This window comes from Elephas maximus, chromosome 22, assembly GCF_024166365.1.
Source record: "Elephas maximus indicus isolate mEleMax1 chromosome 22, mEleMax1 primary haplotype, whole genome shotgun sequence".
In the NCBI taxonomy this organism is placed as follows: Eukaryota; Metazoa; Chordata; class Mammalia; order Proboscidea; family Elephantidae; genus Elephas; species Elephas maximus.
The window spans coordinates 44,698,290-44,721,995 of record NC_064840.1 but is presented as its reverse complement, the minus strand read 5'-3'; the positions used below and the strand labels follow the sequence as shown (position 1 = coordinate 44,721,995).

General features: G+C 38.6%; 1 protein-coding gene across 1 annotated transcript in view; it reads left to right on the top strand.

Moving 5' to 3' along the window:
• Positions 1-23,706, top strand: part of ELP3 (elongator acetyltransferase complex subunit 3) — a 118,824-nt gene that overhangs the window by 31,897 nt on the left and 63,221 nt on the right. Inside the window, exons 8-9 of the mRNA XM_049865695.1 lie at positions 10,004-10,165; positions 19,455-19,581. Of these exons, the coding sequence (XP_049721652.1) occupies positions 10,004-10,165; positions 19,455-19,581 (289 nt within the window). The remainder of the gene's footprint in view (positions 1-10,003; positions 10,166-19,454; positions 19,582-23,706) is intronic.

Here is a 23,706-nt window from a genome sequence, read left to right as displayed (position 1 = left end):
ATTTATCCATTTCATGTAAGTTGTCAAACTTCTTGGCATTGTTTTTTATAATACTCCCTTTTTATGCTTTTAATAAAAGCCTATAGGATCTTAGTTATCACCTCTCTTTCAGTCCTGATATTAATAATCTGTATTCTCTCTTTTTTCTTGATCAGTCTAGTTAGGGGTTTATTGATTTTGTTATTTCCATAGAATTAACTTTTAGTTTTATATTTTCTACTTCACTGATTTCTGCTTTTATTTTTACTATTTGGGTTTTCTTTGCTCTTTTTTTTCTAGTGACATAAGTAAGGTACAGAAGCTTGGCCATCTTAGACCCTTTTTCTTTTCTAACGTAAGTATTTAAACCTTTAAGCTTCCTTCTAGGCATTGTGTTAGCTGAATCCCACAAATTTTGATATGCTGAATTTCAGTTTCAGACGATTCATAATAATTCCTAGTTTCCTTTATGTTTTTTCTTTGACTCGTGAATTATGTAGAAATGGATTGTTTATTTTCCAAATACATGGGGATTTTTCTTGCTATCTTATTGTTACTGATTTCTAATTGAATTCCATTTTGATCAGAGAGCATACTCTGTATGATTTCAGTTTGTTAAATTTGTTGAGACTTGTTTTATGAACCAGCATATGATCTGTCTTGGTGAACATACTGTGTGTACTTGAAAAGAACATGTATTCTGCAGTTGTTGGGTCTAATGTTCTATAAATATCCATTATATCAAGGCAGTTGATTGGGTTGTTAAGATAGTCTTTGTCTTTGAAGTCTTTTTTTTTTGTCTAGCTCTATCAGTTGCTGGGGGCGGGAGGTATTAAAATCTCCAACTGTGATAGAGAAATTGTCTGTTTCCCCCTTTAATTGTGTTAATTTTTACTACATATACTTTGAATATGTTATTAGGTGCATACATACTGATTACTGTGTTTTCCTTAACTTGTAGAGTTAATATAGTGCCACTTCACATAAAATGTACAAAATGTCTAACCAAAATGTTTAACTGCCCTGGTGGCCCAGTGGTTAAGAGCTACAGCTGTTAACCAAAAGGTCAGCAGTTTGAATCCACCAGCCACTCCTTGGAAACCGTATGGAGCAATTGTACTCTGTCCTATAGGGTCGCCAAGAGTCAGAATCGACTGGACAGAAGTGGGTTTAGTATGGGTTTATCCTTTGTAGTTGTCATATGTATTACATCTGCATATGTTATAAACCCATTAATAAAAAAACATTAATACAGTGTTATAATTTTTGGTTAAAGAGTCTTATGCATATGAAAGAAATTAAAAAGAAGAAAAATAGTCTTTTACATTTACCTGCTATTTTTTATGATCTTCGTTCTATGCTGAAGATCAGAATTTCATCTGGTTTTATTTTCCTTCAGCCTGAAGAAGTTCCTTTTAGCAGTTCTTGAGTTATAGGTCTGCTGGTGATGACTTTCTTAGTTTTCTGTTATCTGAAATTGTCTTCTTTTGCCTTTATTGTTGAAGGATATTTTTGCTGCTTATAGAATTCTGTGTTGACAGTGTCATTTTTCTTTGGTTGCTCTCAAGATTTTCACTTTATCTTTGGTGGTTAGCAGCTTGACCCTGAAATACTTAGGTGTCATTTTCTTTGTATTAATCCTGCTTGGTGTTTTCTGAGCTTCTTGGATATGTAAATTTGTTTTTCACCAAATTGGGGGAAATTTTGGCCATTGTTTTTTTAAATATTTTTTTCTGAAGCATTTTCTGTCTTCTCTTAGGAATCTAATATGTCAGCATTTTGGATAGGCCCTGAGTCGCTGTTCATTTTTCTTTTTAATCTGCTGTTCAGATTGGGTAGTTTCTGTTTTATTGACTGCTGTCATCTCCACTCTGCTGTTAAGCCAATCTGGTGACTTTTAAAATTTCAGATACTATATTTTCATTTTAGTTTTAGAATTTCCATTTGATTCTCTTTCATATGTTTTATTTTCTGCTAAATTTCCTAACATTTCAATCATTATGAGTGTATATTTTTTTACATCCTTGAGTGTAGTTATAATTGCCACTTTAAAATCTTTGTCTGCTAATTCCAACATTCAGGTCATTCTGGGTTGATGTCTGCTGATGATCTTTTCTCTTAAGAATGGGTCATGTTCTCTCATTTCTTTCTATGACACATAATTTTGGATTGTATCCTGAATGTTGTGAATGATAGAAACCCTGGTTTCTGTTTTGTTCCTCTAAGAATATTTGGTTTTATGTTTTGTTTTGTTTTTAAAGCAAGCATTTAACTTAGCTAAATTTATACTGAAAACTATTTCCCCTATAGTAGGTGACCTCTCAAATTTCAATTCAGCTCTTCTAGCTTTACCTGGACTGATTGGAGTATGCCTTGTGAATGTTGGTTCAGGGCTCAAATATTTAGGCAGAATTTGTACATAGAATCTGGGGGTGCTCATCTGTGGCTCTGTCTTTTTTAGGACTTATTTGCTGTTTTAGGCTAGACGATTCTCCACAGAAGCAAAACCCGTAAAGCGTATAAATATAGAGAGAGAGATTTATATCAAGGAAATAGCTCACGTGGCCTAGAGGCTGGAATGTCCCAAGTTGGTGAGTCAGGCTGGCAGCTTCTCCTGATTCACGTAGCTGCAGGCATTGGCAAACCCAAGATCAGCAAGTCAGACAGCAGGGCCCTGGCTCACAGGCAGCAAAGACTGATGATAAATCCCAAAATCAGCAGAGAAGACAGCAGGTATGCTGCTAGCTCGCTCAGGTCCCAGGAACCAGAGGTCAGACAAACAGGAGCCAGCTGCAGGATCCAGAATAAGCAAAAGCCTACGAGCCTTGCCGGAAAATTGACCTGTATTGGACACAGGCCACACCCCCAAGAAAACTCCCTTTCAACTAATGGGCCACTCATAGCAGATCCTATCGTAGAGGTGATCACATTGTATCAAATTTCGTCATGGAAGTGATCACATCATTATATGACTGCCAAACTACATCATAGCTGCCAAACACTGAGAATCATGGCCCAGCCAAGTTGACATACAACCTTAATGATCACATTCCCTCACTTACTAGAGACTTTAGTTGAACGCTGAGCCCCCGTCCTCTGGTTCTTCAAGCCAACGAGACTCTGGTTTTTCATCATAGTTTAGCTGCCTTGCGTGGCATGCTGGGTCCTACCCTCAGCTAAAAGCCCTAAACCTGGGAAATTTACCCAGTACTGGTGTCTCCTTCCAACTGTCAGTGGCTCTTAGTTTCTGCCTGTGTTTCGTTCACTCTGTCTTCAGGTAGATTTTTTTTTTTTTTAATTTTGTTCAGAGTTTATAGTTGTTATCAATGGTAAGGTTGATTTGATAGGAGCTTAGTCATACCAAAAAAAAAATTTTTTTTTTATTTTTTACTGAGTCATACCAGAAGCAGGCCACTCTCCCCCCAGTCCCCATTATTGGCTTTACAATGCAAAATACACTAACATGTAGCTTTTTTAAAGATCTAAGCCACGTAGTATAGGCGCTGAGATCAGTGTAGAAATTGAAGGAAGATCAGGATAAAGCTTTTTATAGCATATATCTCACATTACCCACTAACCCACTGCTGCCGAGTCGATTCCAACTCACAGCGACCCTAGAGGACAGAGTAGAACTGCCCTGTAGAGTTTCCAAGGAGCTCCTGGCAGATTTGAATATCTCACATGAGGTGCTACAAAGTTCCATCATAGAAACCTCATAACTTAATAGTCTCTGTAGAAGAAGGTTAAGTATCTCTTTCTCACTGCATTTAGTGAAATTTCTTACCACTAGCTTTGTTTTTCAGTGGCCAAGAATAATAGTTTTAATGAATGCTGTTATTGTCTAATTTTGTATAATGCATTTTTCTGTATCTTTTAATAGGGAATATCTTTTTGAGAGAAAGAATCCCTTGTATTCTAGCACAGTTCCTTAAAGCTAGAAGACACTTAGTACATGTTGTTCAGTGAATGCGGTGGAAAGAACTGTGCGTTAAGAACTAGGAGATTTAGGTTCCAGACTTACTTCTGCCATGATCTTGCAGTATTATTTAGTTTAAGCCATTTAATTACTCTGTGGTTTAGTTTCCTCATCTATATAAATGAATAAATAGGACTAGACTATCTCTAAAATCACTTCTTTCTCTGACATTTCATAATCTGAATATTCATATTGTAATGAGAATTTTTGCCTAAATGATGTGTTTACAAGTTATTTTTCATTTAGCAGTCACTTCTTTACAATGTCAGCTTTTCTGCGATTTATACATATTGTCATTAAATTTGAAGATCTAAGTAATATTTGCAGACGTAATATTAAAAGAATGAAATATCTGAATTTTTTTCTTTTCTATGAGTAGTGTTGTGTTGCTACTGGTTATCAGCCCTCTGATTAGGACTATAAAATGACAGAGTTCTTATCAGCTGTTGAAAGAATTAAAAAATAAAAATAAATTGCCGTTGAGTCAATTCTGACTCATAGCTCCCCTGTAGGACAGAGTAGAACTGCCCCATAGGGTTTCCAAGGCTATAGCCTTTATAGAAGCAGATTGCCACGTCTTTCTGCCACAGAGTGCTGGAGCGGCTGGTGGGTTCGAACAGCTGACCTTTCAGTTAATAGCTGAGTGCTTAACCACTGTTCACCAGGGCTCCTTTTTTTGAAAGAATAGGAACTCAAAATATGGGTGGTGGTTTGTATATGTTAAACTTTGTAGACTAGCATGATAGAGAACAAGGATGCATGATTAGTGTCATCAGGTTAATTTTCATAGATACTGTTCTTTTAAAAGTCAATTTTTCATGCTTTTCTGTTTCCTTAGTTTGTTGAGCAAAGCACTGTTACTTTTTTGTTAATACACCTACTCCTCATTTATCGACTATTTCGTTATCCAGCGTTTGCATTTGCAACAATAGTAAAAAAATCCACTCTCCAACTATTTTGCACATTAATGAGGCGGTAGGCATGGTGGCAACAGCTGTGGAGCATCCCCTCCCTCAAGGAGGGTCTCTAGACGGCCTCCAGGAAGCTGGTCCTCACTGCCCTGTGCCCTCTACTCCCTCCTGCCAGGTGCAGGTCCTTTGTGGCCACGGCCTCTGGGTAGACTTGGCAGATAACAGATCACTTTCCCTCTAGAAATAGAAGCATGCTTCTCAAGAAATAATTTATATCTGTTTATATTTCTGGGGAAAATACTAAACAATGCAGGAGGCATCAAAAGAAGATGGAAGAAATATAGAGAGTCACTATACTAAAAAGAATTGGTCAACATTCAACCATTTCAGGAGGTAATGTATGATCAGGAACCAGTGGTACTAAAGGAAGAAGTCCAGGCTACACTGAAGGCCTTGTTGAAAAACGAGGCTTTGGGAATTGGTGGAATACCAACTGAGATGTTTCAACAAAGGGATGCAGTGCTAAAGTGCTTACTCTTCTTTGCCAAGAAATTTGGAAGACAGCTACCTGGCCAACCGCTTGGAAGAGATCCATTTTTATGCCTGTTCACAAGAAAGGTGATCAACCGAATGCAGAAATTATCGAACAATATCATTAATATCACATGCCTGCAAAATTTTGCTGAAGATCTTTCAAAAGCAGCTGCAGCAGTGTATCAGCAGAGAGCTGCCAGAAATTCAAGCCAAATTTAAAAGAGGACGTGCAACCAGGAATATCATTGCTGATGTCAGATGGATCCTGGCTGAAAGCAGAGAATACCAGAAGGATGTTTACCTGTGTTTTATTGACTATACTAAGGCATTCAGCTGTGTGGATCTTAACAAATTATGGACCACATTGCGGAGAATGGGAATTCCAGAACACTTAATTGTGCTCGTGAGGAATCTCTGCATGGATCGAGAGGTAGCCATTCGAACAGAACAAGGTGATACTGCGTGGTTTATAGTCAGGAAAGGTGTGTGTCAGGGTTATATCCTTTCACCGTACCTATTCAATCTGTGTCGTGAGCAAATAACCCAAGAAACTGGACTAAATGAAGAAGAACGGGAGATCAGGACTGGAGAAAGACTCATTAACAACCTGCATTATGCAGATGACACAGCCTTGCTTGCTGGAAGTGAAGAGGACTTGAAGCACTTACTGATGAAGATCAAAGACCACAGCCTTCGGTATGGATTACACCTCAACATAAAGAAAACAAAAATCCTTACAACTGGACCAATAAGCCACATCATGATAAATGGAGAAAAGATTGAAGTTGTCAAGGATTTCATTTTACTTGGATCCACAATCAACAGCCATGGAAGCAGCAGTCAGGAAATCAAAAGACACATTGAATTGGGCAAATCTCTTGCAAAAGACCTGTTCAAAGTATTGAAAAGCAAAGATGTCGCCTTGAGGGCTAAGGTGCTCCTGACCCAAGCCATGTATTTCATTTGACTCATATCCATGTGAAAGCTGGGCAATGAATAAGGAAGACCAAAGAAGGATTAATGCCTTTGAATTGTGGTGTTGGCGAAGAATATTGAATATACCATGGACTGCCAAAAGAATGAACAAATCTGTGTTGGAAGAAGTACAACCAAAATGCTCCTTGAAAGCAAGGATAGTGAGACTACATCTTACATAGTTTGGACATGTTATCAGGAGAGATCAGTCCCTGGAGAAGGACATCATGGTTAGTAAAGTAGAGGGTCAGTGGAAAAGAGGAAGACCCTCAGCGAGATGGATTGATGTGGTGTTTGCAACAATGGGCTCAAGCATAGCAACAATTGTGAGGATGGCCCAGGATCGGACAGCGTTTTTTGTTCTGTTGTGCATAAGGTTGCTATGAGTCGGAAGCAACTCAGCTGCACCTAACAACAACAACATATTTCTGCCAATTCTAGCTCTTTGTTCTGTAGTGGTTCTTGGTTTTGTTTGTATGTTTTATCCAGCTAGATTTTTAAGTATATCTGAAACTCTGGTGGCATTGTGGTTAAGAGTTATGGCTGCTAACCAAGAGGTCGGCAGTTTGAATTCACCAGGTGCTCCTTGGAAGCTCTATGGGGCAGTACTACTCTGTCCTACAGGGTTGCTATGAGTCAGTTCAGCAGCAGTGGGGGTTTGGAACAAGAATTATTGTATTTTTTACGATTTTTATGAAAGTAACTGGCCTAGTGCTAGGCACATTCTAGAGTTGGCTATTTGCAAAAGAAAGCAAGCTAATCAGTAGAGTTATCTAAAGGCTGATGTGGGAGTGAAGAGAGACCTCCTATGTCCCCCAAAACCCACTAATCCACTGCTGTTGAGTCGATTCCCCAGTTATGCCTAAATCATTTATTCTTTCAATTTCCATTTTTTTAATTGAAGGAAAGTTTTTAGTACAGAAACTCATAAGCAATTAACCTCTAAATGTTTTAGAGCCTCCTGGGTTTCCAGGAGCATCCTGTCTAAATGGAGAGATAGACAATAGCCACAAATAACAAGGCAAACTGAATTTGTAGCAAGGTGCTTTGGGAATGGGAGCACAGAGTTCTCCTAGATGTCAGCAGAAGAAAAATGAGCTGTGTTTTGAAGACTGGGTAGCATTTGTCTTTGCTTCTAAATCCCCAGATTGTTTTTTTTCCCTCACTCCCCGATTGTAAATATGTTGGGTTAAGTTATGCTTCACAGAGAACATTAGCATCTTTTATAGTTGGTATAGCTCCATTTCTGCTCCTATAAAAGGTAATGATTTAATGACTTTTCCCCCCAGAGGAAAGGCATTTTTGAAATGGAGTAAAATTATTAGTTGAGAATAAGGCTTGTCTCAATGTCCTATCTTACGTTCTGACTACTTAGGAAGAGACATTACCATCCTTGCAGCAGCTTCTTATGTCCTTGGTTGGGCCTTTGATGATCTTTGCAGTGGAAAGATTAGCTAGTAAATTTTCTCTTTCCTCTAGACTAATTTCCATTTGTACAATTGCTACCCTCTAGTATTTTCTCAGTGATGCAAGCTGCTTTTGTGCCTCTGAACTGACGAACTTAACAGGATCACTTTCAAGAAACACTGTAGGCTTTTAAAAAATATAAATGAATAGGGGAGGGAGGTTATGATACAGTTTGGGGGGATGCCTAATTCCAGGATGTTCTCATTTACTTTGTTAAATATACTCATTTAGAGTTAGAGTAAACCCCATCAGTGTAGGGTGTAACCTTAACTAAGAAGACTCCAGAGCGTGAAATGCTTTTTCTATCTTTTTTATTCAACCCTCATGAAACATTTCCTTTCTTTAATTAAAAAAAAAAAAAGGTTTCCCCCAAACCCAGTACTTGATGTTCTGGGCAGATGAGTTATGTTTATTCTATAGCATTATGTACTTCCTGTTACTGCCTGTCTTTGAGAATCGTGAGAGTTTCTGATGCAACTGTTCCAGAGAAGCCAAACAATTTAGTGTCCTATCTTAGGCAAGACTTGGAAAGACCTGCGCCCTTTTTCTGTCTTGTGATTCATCTTCTTAATAAACCTGGACTAGCTGTTTACCCTTACTCTTATTGCTTCTGGTGATCCTATGTAAAACCTCACAGAAAACAGTAATAAACAGTGCAGAGATAGAGCCTGAACTTCTAAAAAGAAATACTTTACAATTAGTTCTCCAGTTCAGTGATTCTTAACTTCCTTAGTAATTATTATTAACATTTGCTAAATAAGTCATTTTTATTGACAATTAAGATCAAAATACGAGCCTAAAGGAGTAGTTGCAAAACTATGGACATTTTTATGAATTTTACTTTTCAGGAAAGTGCTATGAACTTCTTTGGAAAGAAGGAAATTAAATGGCAAAAAAAAAAAAGCTCTCCTCCACCCTTCCCAAAGAAGAATTTAGAAATTTGTGGATTGATGCACTAAGAAGAATTATTGGGCTTTTTTTTTTTTTTTTTTTTAAAGAAGTTAGAAATGTAAAGGAGAGAAGCATGATGTCCTGTGCTGAGTTGTCTAAGTAGTGTGGTGATGTGAAATATAGAGCAAGGATTTTGAAGTCAGGCAGACCCAAATCCACATCCTGACTTGGTTTTTATTAGTCCCATAACCTTGGACAAGGTATTTAATTGTTTTGAGCTTCAGTTTCTTCACCTGTAAAATGCAGATAAGAAGACATACTTCATAGAACTGTTGTTTTTAGATGCCGTACAGTTAATTTCGACTCATAGTGACCTCATGTGACAGAGTAGAACTGCCCAATAGGGTTTTGTCTTTACAAGAGCTATAATCTTTACATGAGCAGATCTCCAGGTCTTTCTCCTGTGAAGCTGTTGGGTGGGTTGGAACCACCAACCTTTCAGGTGGCACCTGAGCTGTTAGCAGGGCTCTGTATTGGCACATCACATCAGCAGTCCCCTTAGCAAGTGATTTTTACTTTTCTGAATCTTTGACCAGGATTAAGGCCATTAACGCAAACAGCATGAGGCTTAAGGAGTACTTACTACTCTATTGTCTGGTTTTAGTGAAAGAAAAAATGATTCCTAATTTTTTAAATCACTGCTAAGATGAATAGGCTTGGTAGAAAGACTGTTGCATATATAGAAGACATTTCATCTAAATTATTCTTATGGTCATTTATACATACATACATACTCTCCCCTTTCTTTTTTAACCTTTTATTTAACATGACTGTAAAATATGGAGTGAGAAATAAATAATGCAAATGGTTTTTACTTATGTGAAAAATGTTGCTAGGAATTGAAAATAGGGTTTTCACAGTTGAAATCACTGCTTTCAAGGAGATTATGATTGCAGCATACTGTAGGAGAATAAAAATGGTAATGATCATATTGATGACATTACTGTATAAGTAATGTTAACCCTGTAAGCTATGTGTTATTACCCTCATTCTGCAGATAAAGAAACCAAAGCACAGAGATGTTACTAACATCCCTGTTTGCAGAGTTAGGAAGTAGCAGAGTCAGGATTTAAACCCATACAATCTGGCTTCAGAGCCCATGCTCTTAACTACTGTCTTGAACTGGGAGGTCTAAGAGAAGATAATTCTTTGAATGGGAATAAATGCCTAAAGTTGTGGCAGATTGTTTATTTTTAGATTTGCTCTATAGGTATTCTGAGAGAAGTCACACAAAATGTATTGGAATTACTATTGAGACCAGACCAGATTATTGCATGAAGCGGCATTTAAGCGACATGTTGACCTATGGCTGTACAAGACTGGAGATTGGTGTGCAGAGTGTCTATGAAGATGTGGCTAGAGATACCAACAGGTAAGATGGGGGCAAATGATCATGCAAAGCCTTCCTCTACCCCCACCAATTTTATCTACATTCATATTCATCCTTTTCTCCTTCCTAACAATATTAGAGAAAGGGGTATTCCTCCCTTTCAAAGTCATTTCTTCTAGCTATGCTCTTAATTCCACCTCCTCTAGCCTTCATTTTCAGGGTCTGATGGTGCAGTGGTTAAGAGCTCAGATGCTAACCAAAAGGTTATCGGTTTGAATCTACCAGCCACTCCTTGGAAACCCTATGGGACAGTTCTACTCTGTCCTATAGGGTCGCTATCAATGGCAATGAGTTTTTGGTTTTACCCTTCATTTTCAGTCTTTCTGCTGGCTCTTTTCTAGTAGCCTATAAAACATGCTTATTTCTCTCCCTGTTCTTATCATAAATGACCTTTCCCATGTAGAAAGCAGGAGGCAGCATTCACAGTCAGTTATTTAAAGCAGGAAAAAAAACCCACGGAGAACAGGAACAAAAGGATTTGAACAAGAAGGAAGTCAGGGTGAGATTTAAAAGATCAGATTTTATGAAGCAGATGCTAGCTGGCAGGGAGTTGAGAGAATGGTTGATGGGTCAATGGATAAAGACAGAAATTCTGGAGTATAAGAAAGAAAGAAAGAAAATTGTAGCTAGAGGGGTTGGTAGAGCTATATGAAGTTTTCTTCTCTCTAGAAACTAACTGAGTCGAGGTGAAAAGATGCACAGGAGAGGTTAACCGTTTAAGGAACCTTATGACTAATTGCCAAATTAGTAGAAAAACAAAGGATTCCAGGAGTTCGTTAGGCAGCAGAGATCACTGACCTAGGATAGTAAAGGCAGGTTTTAAGTGGATAGGTACATGTTGAGTTGGACCTTAAAGATTACTTAAGTAGGATTTGGATAGACATGATTGGGGGTTATACTAAGAGAAAGAAGTAAAGGGGAACTAGGGAAACACACTGGCCAAGATCTTAGAAACAGTCAAGAATCCAGGGTAAGGGGATTGGAATTTTTCCTTTAAGTACTGGTAATATATTGAATATTTTTGAGCACAGAGAAGAATCTAATGGATTTCACACTTGAGAGAGATTAACCAGAATAGAATGCATTTATATATAGCAAGTCTAGAGTCAGGAAAACTGATTGGACTGCTGAGGTAATCAAGGGCTTGTGCCAGAGAGGTACCTGTGGGGATGGAAAGAAAGAGAAAGTTTCTTGAAGGTCAGGGAAGCTTTCTGAAGAAAATGACATCTAAGCTGAGACTTAAAGGAAGAGTATGTGTTAGTTATTTGGGGAAGAGGAAGATTTTTCAGGCAGGAAGAAGAACATGAGTAAGCTTCTGAAGATGCAAGCACATTGCCCATTTAGACAATTCAGTTTGGTTAGAGTGTAGAGTGTGAGGGTAGGAGAGTGGTAAAAGATGAGGCTGCAAAGGAAAGAAGAGAGGCCAAATTCTGAGGGGGCTATAAGTCATAGGAGGAGCCCTGCTGATGCAGTGGTTAAGTCCTCAACTGCTAATCAAAAGGTCAGTGATTTAAACTCACCAGCCACTCTGTGGGAAAAAGGTGCAGCAGTCAGCTTCTGTAAATATTATAGTCTTGGAGACCCTGTGGCGCAGTTTTGCTCTGTCCTATAGGGTTGTGAGTCAGAGATGACTCCATGGCAATAGGTTATAAGTCATAGGTGGTGCCACCGGTTAGTACTTGACTGATAACCTAAAAGTTGGCAGTTCAGACCCACCCAGCAGTACCGTGGAAGAAAAGTCCTGACAACTCTTTATCACTACTCTTATTCAACATTGTGCTGGAGGTCCAAGCCAGGGCAATTAGGCTAAAAAAAAAAAAAAAGATAAATAAAGGGCATCCAGATCGGTAAGGAAGAAGTAAAAGTGTCTCTATTTGCAGATGACATGATCTTATACACAGTAAACCCTAAGGAATCCTCAAGAAAACTACTGAAACTAATAGAAGAATTCAGCAGAGGATCAGGATACAACAAAAACATACAAAAATCAGTTGGATTCCTCTACACCAACAAAAAGAGCATCAAAGAGGAAATCACCAAATCAATACCATTAAAGTAGCCCCCAAGAAGATAAAATACTTAGGAATAAATCTTACCAGAGACATAAAGGAACTATAGAAAGAAAACTACAAGACACTACTACAAGAACTCAAAAGAGACCTACAGAAGTGGAAAAACATACCTTGCTCATGGGTAGGAAGACTTAACAGTATAAAAATGTCTATTCTACCAAAAGCTATCTGTACATACAATGCAATTCTGATCCAAATTGCTATGACATTTTTTAATGAGATGGAGAAACAAATCACCGACTTCATATGGAAAGGGAAGCAGCCCCAGATACATAAAGCATTACTGAAAAAGAAGAACAAAGTGGGAGGTCTCACACTAACTGATTTTAAAACCTGTTACACTGCCACAGTAGTCAGACAGCCTGGTACTGGTACAGCAACAGATACATAGACCAATGGAACAGAATTGAGACTCCAGACGTAAATCCATCCACATATGAACAGCTGATTTTTGACAAAGGCCCGAAGTCAGTTAAATGGGGAAAGGACAGCCTGTTTAACAAATGGTGCTGGCATAATTGCATAGCCATCTGCACAAAAATGAAACAGGATCCATACCTTACACCATGCACAAAAACTAACTCAAAATGGATCAAAGACCTAAATATAAAATCTAAAACAATAAAGATCATGGAAGAAAAAATAGGCACAATGCTAGGAGCCCTAATACATGGCATAAACAGTATACAGAACATTACTAACAGTGCACAAACAACAGAAGAGAAACTAGATAACTGGGAGCTCCTAAAAATCAAACACCTATACTCCTCCAAAGACTTCACCAAAAGAGTAAAAAGATTACCTACAGACTGGAAGAAAGTTTTTAGCTATGACATTTCTGATCAGCGTCTCATGTCTAAAATCTACATGATAGTACAAAAACTCAACTACAGAAAGACAAATAACCCAATTAAAAAATGGGCAAACAATATGAACAGACACTTCACTAAAGATGACATTCAGGTAGCTAACAGACGCATGAGGAAATGCTTGTGATCATTAGCCATTAGAAAAATGCAGATCAAAACTACAGTGAGATTCCATCTCACTCCAACAAGGCTGGCATTAATCCAAAAAACACAAAAGAATTAATGTTGGAGAGGTTGTGGAGAGACTGGAACAGTTATACACTGCTGTTGGGATTGTGAAATGGTACTACCACTTTGGAAATCGATTTGGCACTTCCTTAAAAAACTAGAAATAGAACTACTATACGATCCAGCAATCCCACTCCTTGGAATATATCCTAGAGAAATAAGAGCCTTTACACAAACAGATATATGCACACCGATGTTCATTGCAACACTGTTTACAGTAGCAAGAAGGTAGAAGCAACCAAGGTGCCCATCAACAGATGAATGAGTAAAGAAGTTATGGTATATTCACACAATGGGATACTACACATTGATAAAGAACAATGATGAATCCATGAAACGTTTCATAACATGGAGGAATCTGAAAGGCATTATGCTGAGTGAAATTAGTCAATTGCAAAAGGACAAATATTGTATGAAACCTCTAAGACCTGGAGAAATAGTTTAGACAGAGAAGAAAATATTCTTTGATGGTTATTAGAGTGGGGAGGTATGGAGGGAGAGGGGGATTCACTAATTAGATAGTAGACAACAACTATTTTAGGTGAAGGGAAAGATGACACATAATACAGGAGAGGTCAGCACAACAGGACTAAACCAAAAGCAAGTAAGTTTCCTGAATAAACTGAACACTTTGAAGGCCAGCGTAGCAGGGACGGGGGTTTGGAGACAATGGTTTCAGGGGACATCTAAGTCAATTAGCATAATAAAATCTATTAAGAAAACATTCTCATCCCACTTTGGAGAGTGGCGTTGGAGTCTTAAATGCTAGCAAGCAGCCATCTAACATGCATGAATTGGTCCACCTGGAGCAAAGGTGAGTGAAGAACACCAAAGACACAAGGTAATTATGAGCCCAAGACAGAAAGGGCCACATAAACCAGAGACTACATCAGCCTGAGACCAGAAGAACTGGATGGTGCCCAGCTACAACCGATGACAGGGAACACGACAGAGAACCCCTGAGGGAGCAGGAGAGCAGTGGGATGCAGACCTCAAATTCTCATAAAAAGACCAGACTTAATGGTCTGACTGAGACTAGAAGGACCCCAGAGGTCATGGTCCCCACACCTTCTGTTAGCCCAGGATAGGAACCATTCCCAATGCCAACTCTTCAGACAGGGATTGGACTGGACAATAGGATAGAAAATGATACTGGTGAGGAGTGAGCTTCTTGGATCAAGTAGACCCATGGAACTATGTAGGCAGCTCCTGTCTGCAGGGGAGATGAGAAGGCAGAGGAGGTCAGAAGCTGGCTGAATGAATGGAAAAATAGAGGGTGGATAGAAGGAGTGTGCTGTCTCATTAAGGGGAGAGCAACTAGGAGTATATAGCAAGGTGTACATAAATTTTTGTATGAGACTGACTTGATTTGTAAACTTTCACTTAAAGCACAATAAAAATTAAAAAAAAAAAAAATGTCCTGGCAACTTGTTTCTGTTAGGATTACAGCCAAGAAAATCCTATGGAACAGTTCTCCTCTATAACAGTTAGGGTCACCATGAGTCAGAATCGACTTGATGGCAACTAACAATAAGTCATCCAGGTACTTGGTTGGAGCAAATGGTTTACACTTGACTACTAACCTAAATTTGGTGATTCAAACCCACCCAGTGGCACTACAGAAGAAAAGGCCTGGTGATCTACATCTGTTAAGATCTCAGCCAAGAACACCCTTTGGAACAGTTCTACTCTGTAACACATTATAGCCATGAGTCGTAATCAGCTCGATGGCAGTGGGTTTGGTTTTTCATTTTAAGTCATCCTACGGAGTTTGGGCTTTAATCCAAGGACAGTAGTGGGCCATTCAAGGATTTCAAGTTAAGTTGTGATGTGAGCATATCTGTATTTTAGAAATATCACTTTAGGTAGAATATGGAGCATGGATTAGACTAGAACAAGCTAGAAGAAAGGAGACCAATTAAATACATTTCTACAAGAAGCAAGAAATAATGGTGGCCTGAAAAAGATAGTGTTTGGTGACTAATGAGAGATGAAGGTAGGAGAGAATGTGAAGTAAAGGAGGATACCCAGTCTCCATCTTGAGTAACTGGATGGGGATGGTGGAGCTGTTCACTAAGAGAGAAGACATGGTGTAGCAACAGATTTTGAGGGAAGATGAGTTTCATTATGATATGTTGAGTTTTAGGGACTTGTGGAACAAGTAGTTGGAGGTTTGCTTTAGAGCAGGGGTATCTAAGAAAACATTTTCTTCAATGATCAGAATGTTCTATAACTGTACTGTCCAGTATGGTGATGAAACTGAGGAACTGATTTTAATTTTAATTAATTTAAATGCAAATTTGAATAACTACACATGCCTCGTGGCTACTGTATTGTACAGCGAAGGTTTACAGTATTAGATACTTGGGTGTGAGATTCAGGAGAGAGCTCTAGCCTAGTCAAAAAAATTTGAGAGTTATTAGCAAAAAGAGATCAGAAACCAAAGCCATGGAAATGGGTGGGAGCATCCAGAGAAAGTGAGATGGAGTCATGGTTTCTATGCTCTGTGGTGAATGGAAACTTCTTGGTAGTGGGGAGGATTAACCCAGTCTTTAGTTGTCCATAACTGCTGTTAAAGCCAGTGCTGTCGAGTCGATTCCAACTCACAGTGACCCTATAAGACAGAGTAGAACTGCCCCACAGAGTTTCCAAGGAGCGCCTGTTAAGGCTCGCTTTTATTTGGTTGTGGCACCAGATGATTTTTCTAGCTGGCCCCAAATGATTTGCTTTCTCACTAAATTTTTCTCTGTTCTCTTTTTTTTTTTATTATGCTTTAAGTGAAAGTTTACAAATTAAGTCAGCCTCTCACACAAAAACTTATATACACCTTGCTACATACTCCCAATTACTCTCCCCTTAATGAGACAGCCCACCTCCTCCCTCCACTCTGTCTTTTCATGTCCATTTCACCAGCTTCTAACCCCCTCCACCCTCTCATCTCCCCTCCAGGCAGGAGATGCCAACAGAGTCTCAAGTGTCTACCTGATCCAAGAAGCTCACTTCTCACCAGCATCCCTCTCCAACCCATTGTCCAGTCCAATCCCTGTCTGAAGAGTTGGCTTCAGGAATGGTTCCTGTCCTGGGCCAACAGAGGGCCTGGGGGCCATGACCACAGGGGTCCTTCTAGTCTCAGTCAGACCATTAAAAAAAAAATTTTTTTTTTTTTTCTGGTCTTTTTATGAGAATTTGAGGTCTGCATCCCACTGCTCTCCTGCTCCCTCAGGGGTTCTCTGTTGTGTTCCCTGTCAGGGCAGTCATTGGTTATAGCCGGGCACCATCTAGCTCTTCCGGTCTCAGGATGATGTAGTCTCTGGTTCGTGAGGCCCTTTCTGTCTCTTGGCTTCATAATTGCCTTGTGTCCTTGGTGTTCTTCATTCTCCTTTGATCCAGGTGGGTTGAGACTAATTGATGGATCTTAGATGGCTGCTTGCTAGCATTTAAGACCCCAGATGCCACTCTTCAATGTGGGATGTAGAATATTTTCTTAATAGATTTTATTATGCCAATTGACTTAGGTGTCCCCTGAAACCATGGTCCCCAAACCCCTACCCTGCTACACTGGCCTTCGAAGCATTCAGTTTATTCAGGAAACTTCTTTGGTTTTGGTTTAGTCCAGTTGTGCTGACCTCCCCTGTATTGTGTGTTGTCTTTCTGTTCTCTCTTTTTTAAGAGGCCTCCAAATTGTCCCTCCAGAGTGAACTCTATTTTGTAGTAGAGGTTTCACTCTTCCTCTCTCTCTACAAATAATTTCACAAGATTTTTTTTTTTTTAGTTCATTAATTTACCCAACAAATATTTATTGGGTCTTGAAATGGGCCAGGCATTGTTCCAAGCACTGAAAATACTATACTGAGCAAGACAAAGTCCTTTTCCTCATACAGTTTGTATTCTGGAGGGAGAGACAGATAATAAACAGTAGACAACCAAAGTAATTTCTTATTGAGATAATTTTTACAAGGAAAAATAAACGGAGTGAATAGTTCAAAAAGATTTCAGTTATCAATTGCTAGGTAGCAAGCTATCCCGAAATGGAGTGGCTTAAAACAATGACTTATTATTTTTCCTGATTATGTGGGTCAGAAACTTGGGGAGGGCTCAGCTGGTTCGTTTTTCTGCTCCATGTAGCATCATGTAGTGTCACTCAGCCACATTCGCTTGGCGCTGGACTAGATGAAAGTTCAAGAACTTATTTGTATGTTGGATGCCTTGGCGCTCCTCCATGTCCCCTCTCTCTCACTCTACACCGTGTCTCATCATTCAGTAGTCTAGCTTGATGTTCTTTTCATTACGACCACTGGCCTCCCCAGAGAAAGCCAAAACGGAAACTGCCAGGCCGTTTGACAAGAAGTCCCAGAGTGGGCACAGTGCCATTTCTGTTGCATTCTATTGGTCAAAGCAGGTCACAAGACCAGTCCAGATTCAAGGGTGGGGAAAGAGACTCCACCTTCTAATGGGGAGAATTGATGGCAGCCATCATGGGAAACTGTCTACCACAGAGAGACACTGGAGTGAGGGTAGTGGGCTATGTCAGATATGATGTTGTGGTTAGTTGCCATGGCATTGACTCCGACCCACGGCAACCTATGTATGTTGTGTGTACCTTCCAGTCGATTCCAACTCATAGCGACCCCATACGACAGAGTAGAACTGCCCCATAGGGTTTCCCAGACTGTCATCTTCATGGAAGCAGATTGTCACGTCTTTCTCCCATGGAGCTGCTGGTGGGTTTGAACTAACAACCTTTTGGTCAGCAGCCAAGCGCCTAACAACTGAGACACCAGGGCTCCTTGGCCTTATGTGTAATAGAACAAAACATTGCCTGGTCCTGTGCCATCCTCAAAATGATTCCTATGCTTGAGCCTACTTATCAGATATGATAGCCTTAGGAAAAGACATTTGAACGGAGACCTGAATGAAGTGAGGGACTCAGCCACAGCAAAGATGGGGTGGAGGTGCCTTATAGACAGACAGAACCCAGAGTACAAAAGCCCTGAGATGGAACATACTTAGTATGGTTGAAGATGAATAGAACAGTACATGTGGGTAAAGCAAAATGAGCAATGTGGTAAGGAGGTAGTTGATGATGTTAGAGAGGTAGCCTGGGATCAGATCACCAGGGGCCTTGAAGGTCATGGTTAGGACTTTACATTTTATTCCAAAGGTAAAGAGAAGGTCTCGTAGACTAGTAACATGAAATGGCTGACGTTTCAGAAGGATCATGCTGGCTGCTGTGTAGACAATGGATTAGAGCTGAGAAAGACGATAAGTGGAAGGAGGGAGACCAGATAGGAAGTTCCTTCAGTTATCCAGGTAAGAGATGATGGCAGCTTGGACAAGGGTAGTAGCAGTGGATATGCAAGAATTTATCAGGTTCTGGGTATATTTTGAAGTTAGAGCCAGCAGGCTTACTGATAGACTGGATGTAGAAGTGAAAGACAGAGCAGAATTAAGGGTGATTTCATGGTCTGTGGCCTGGGCAACTCTATGACTCCTGATACCATTTGCTGAGATGGAAAAGATACAAGAGTAGCAGGTTTGGGGTAAAAGGTAGTGAGTGGAAATAAAGAGTTACATTTTAAATATTTTAATGTCAAGGTCCACCACCTGTTTGTCAGTTTGTGTACTGTGGTGGCTTGCATAATTGCTGTGATGCTGGAAGCCATGCCTCTAGTATTTCAAATATTCACAAGATTTTTAAAGGAAAGAGCATAACAAACTGCTGCTTCTGCATGATCTTGAGCTCATTATTCTTGTTTTTAACTTAGGTCTTTACATTAGTAAGTTTATTTTGGCTGATGATGCTAGCAAAATAACTTTAGTATAAATTAACTCTTGCTCACCCAGCCATTTACTTTCAGAACTTTGAGTAGACATATAAGGGAATTTCTGAAAAATATCTCAGAAGTAAAATGATTTACTTCCAAGCCTTCTCAGAGGTGTTAAAAAAAAAAAAAAGACTTCCTGGGATTTTTTTTTCCCAGACTTATGATTCTTAGTTATACAATTTCTGTTAATATCTCAGAGAATGTTTGCCCTGTGCTCCTTGTGTTAACTTTATTGCCCATGTATTTGTGTAACAGGTAGCAAATTTTCTTTCCTCAGGGGCCACACTGTTAAGGCAGTATGTGAATCGTTTCACCTGGCCAAAGATTCTGGTTTCAAAGTGGTGGCTCATATGATGCCTGATCTGCCAAATGTGGGACTAGAAAGAGACATTGAACAGTTTACAGTAAGTGTTGCCTTAATCCAGGCTAATTTAGAATGTCTCTGCACACTTCTTATATTGCCTCTGCTTTTTTTGTTTACTGTTAATTTTCTTCCGATATAAAAGTAGTATATTTTCTAGAGCAGTTGTTGTGAAAAAATGCATGTTTGTTATCATGAGATAGTTATACCTAATTCATGGAAAAAAAAAATTACATTCCATTTTCATCTTAGAAAGTTTAATATAGAGAATTCTAATTGTTAACAAGTACTTAAAATTCTTCAGCCCGGTGAAATTCAACACCTAAGAATAAAGTTCAATATTTATATACAATTTTTTTAATGAAAACTTAATTTAACTCCTGTATTTCAATAAAGCTGTTTTAAAAACTATAAAAGAAAAAGTAGTATATTTTCATTATAGAATATTAGAAACACAGAACAGAAAAGGGAGTCACCCACAGCCCCAACACCAGACAAACCCTAGCGTTTTAATATATTCCCTTCCAGAGTTTTTCTATGCTTAGGCCTTTTTGGGGTGAGATTGGTTTTACACATGTACATCCTGACACATACTTAGGTATATGTGATAGGTAATTTTTTTTAATTGCTTTTTTACTTAATGTTATAACAAGCATTTGTCTGTATTGTGGCCTGGTCTCTTAGCATATTTAAATATCTACTTAATTTCTGTTGAATAAATATGCTATAATTTGCTTAACTACTCCCAAATTTTTCAAAATTTAGGATATTTCTAGTTTTTTATATTGTTACTAATACTATACGTAAACAAACTTTATGCCTGTACCTTTTTTTTTTTTTTTTGTATTTAGGATTATTTCTTTAGCATAATTTTCCTTGAGTGGAATTATTAGGTAAAGATATAAACATTTTAAGAATTTCAATATACTACTAAGTTGCATTTCAGAGAGTTGTAACCATACATACTCATTTCAGCAAGGTTACCTTCTTTCCCAAATAATTCTCTCCTGTTATGTATTTTCTGCATATATACATATATACGTACCCATATAGAGGAATATTTTTTTCCCTCCTATTCCCTTTTTTAATATTATTTTTTTACCATGGTAAAGTATATATAACATAAAATTTGCCATTTAGACCATTTCTAGGCATACAGTTCAGTGACATAAATTACATTCATGGTGTGGTGCAACCCCTACCTATTTCTAAAAATTTTCATTCTCCCCAAACACAAACTGTTTACCTATTAAGTAATAGCTCCCCATTTCCTGTGCTTTCCAGTACCTGGTAACCTCTAATCTGTTTCCTGTCTCTTATGAATTTGCCTTTTCTAGATAGTTCATAGGAAAGCGTGAATGGAGCAAATAGTTAAGTGCTCAACTACTAGCTCAAAGGTTGGTGGTTCAGACCCACCCAGAGGCTCCATGGAAGACGGGCCTTGGCGACCTGCTTCCTATAGGTCACAGCCTTGAAAAACCATATTTCCAGCCTCAATCCTCACCAGGCCTTCTTTTGTACAGTGAAGCCTGTGAGAGCCAGAACTCACTGGGACTGCCCTGTTTTTCCAGGTCTCGCAAGTTTTCTGCCTTTGACAGGGTGCAGTCTTCACACTTTTCTACCTCTCCTTTTTAATGGAAAATATTTGAATTTTCCTTCTCTGCTAGATTTCCTCCTTAAACAGGTGTTCTGGCTTTCAAAGGTTTTACTGTATTTGGAATCTCAGAGTCTCTCCAGTTTCTTCAGGGAACAAACCTCATCTGCCTGTACAGGAAGGGCTACAGAAGGAGGAATAAATCCCCCCATCCAGTGCGCCTGTTTTTATCTCCATGCCTGTCCCCTGTCTTGCCCAGTGCCTGGTACTTCAAGTTCATGAGCCTCTCACGGCCTCTGGTATGATTGAGCTGGCCTTTGCTCCAGTTCCTGCAAAAAGTATTATTTTGCAAATACTTTGTTCACAGTTTCCTTTATTGCCAAGTCATTTATCAACCGTCCATTAATTTTCTGTCTTCCAAAATTGTATTGCTGTCACGTGTCTCCCACTTGTCTCCTTTTCTTGTACTCTGGTGTTTATACTTTTTTTTTTTTTTTAATCTTTGCTTTTGTTTTAGTGTGCTTTTAGAAAGAAAGGAGAGAAACACCTATTTTAATTCTTCATGTGTGGCCAGAAGCCCAGAACCAATACAATCTATTTTCATTCCTGGAAAAGACATGAGACCATATGTCTCCTACACTTATTGTACAAGTACCAGAAGTAGTTTTCTGAAATCCTGTGTTTGAATGTGGATTCGCGTTAGGTGAAGAATGGCCTGCATGCATGTTCTTTGTGGATGATTACAGGATAAAGACCTGATGAATCTTTAAGATGGGAATGTTACAGGGAAAACTGCACGCAATTACAGAAGAATATCTCTAAGACCAAACGGTGCACAAAAAATATAGCATTTAAGAATGTGACAGAAATTAATGATAGAGATCAAAAAAAGTCTATAGTTACATTTCTCTGAAATACAAGTTAAACAATGGAAAGCTTTTCAAAGAACAATATAGTGGAAGATAAAAAGAATTTTGGCTTTCACAGTTCATGAGATGTAGAACATCACTGCTGGCTGTGTGGACACTAATGCCAAGGTGAGAGTGAGAGGGAAGTGGACGAGTCCATCATTCCTCCAGTACATTTCATACAAAATCAAGATAAGAGCAAATTATCAGTGCAAAGTCATGGAAAGAAGAATGCCTGGGGTCTCCTTGTTGTACCTCAAGTAAAGAAATAAGGTAGCCAGCTGGGATGACATAGTGCAAGAAATGACCATGCTAGAAGTAGATTAATTAGATATATTCCTCAGTGTCCAGATAAAAAATGGACAGTGTGTATCTCAGGTCAGGAATGGTTCCAATTGGCCTGAGGACAAAATAGTCATATCTGAGTATCAGCAAACTTTTTCTGTAAAGGGCAATTATAGTAAATAAAGATTTTAGGTTTTGCAGGCTAGATAATCTTTGTCGCAACTTTTTAAAAGTTTAAACAGCTAAATATATTTCATTATTAAAAGAGGATACACTAAATAGACCCATAACAAAAAAAGAGATTGAAACGGTAATCAAAAAACTCCCAACAAAAAAAAAGCCCTGGCCCGGATGGCTATACTGCAGAGTTCTACCAAACTTTCAGAGAAGAGTTAACACCACTACTACTAGAGGTATTTCAAAGCATAGAAAATGACGGAATACTACCTAACTCATTCTATGAAGCCACCATCTCCCTGATACCAAAACCAGGTAAAGACATCAAAAAAAAAAAGAAAATTACAGACCTATATCCCTCATGAACATAGATGCAAAAATCCTCAACAAAATTCTAGCCAATAGAATTCAACAATATATCAAAAAAATAATTCACCACGACCAAGCGGGATTTATACCAGGTATGCAAGGCTGGTTTAATATTAGAAAAACCATTAATGTAATCCACCATATAAATAAAACAAAAGACAAAAACCACATGATCTTATCAATTGATGGCAGAAAAGGCATTTGACAAAGTCCAACACCCATTTATGATAAAAACTCTCAGCAAAATAGGAATTGAAGGAAAATTCCTCAGCATAATAAAGGGCATCTATACAAAGCCAACAGCCAACATTACTCTAAGTGGAGAGAGCCTGAAAGCATTTCCCTTGAGAACGGGAACCAGAAAGGATGCCCTTTATCACCGCTCTTATTCAACATTGTGCTAGAGGTCCTAGCCAGAGCAATTAGGCTAGACAAAGAAATAAAGGGCATCCGGATTGGCAAGGAGGAAGTAAAATTATCTCTATTAGCAGATGATGTGATCTTATACACAGAAAACCCTACGGAATCCTCCAGAAAACTACTGAAACTAATAGAAGAGTTTGGCAGAGTCTCAGGTTATAAGATAAACATACAAAAATCACTTGGATTCCTCTACATCAACAAAAAGAACATTGAAGAGGAAATAACCAAATCAATACCATTCACAGTAGCCCCCAAGAAGATAAAAAACTTAGGAATAAATCTTACCAAAGATGTAAAAGACCTATACAAAGAAAACTACAAAGCACTACTACAAGAAATTAAAAAGGACCTACTTAAGTGGAAAAACATACCTTGCTCATGGATAGGAAGACTTAACATAGTAAAAATGTCT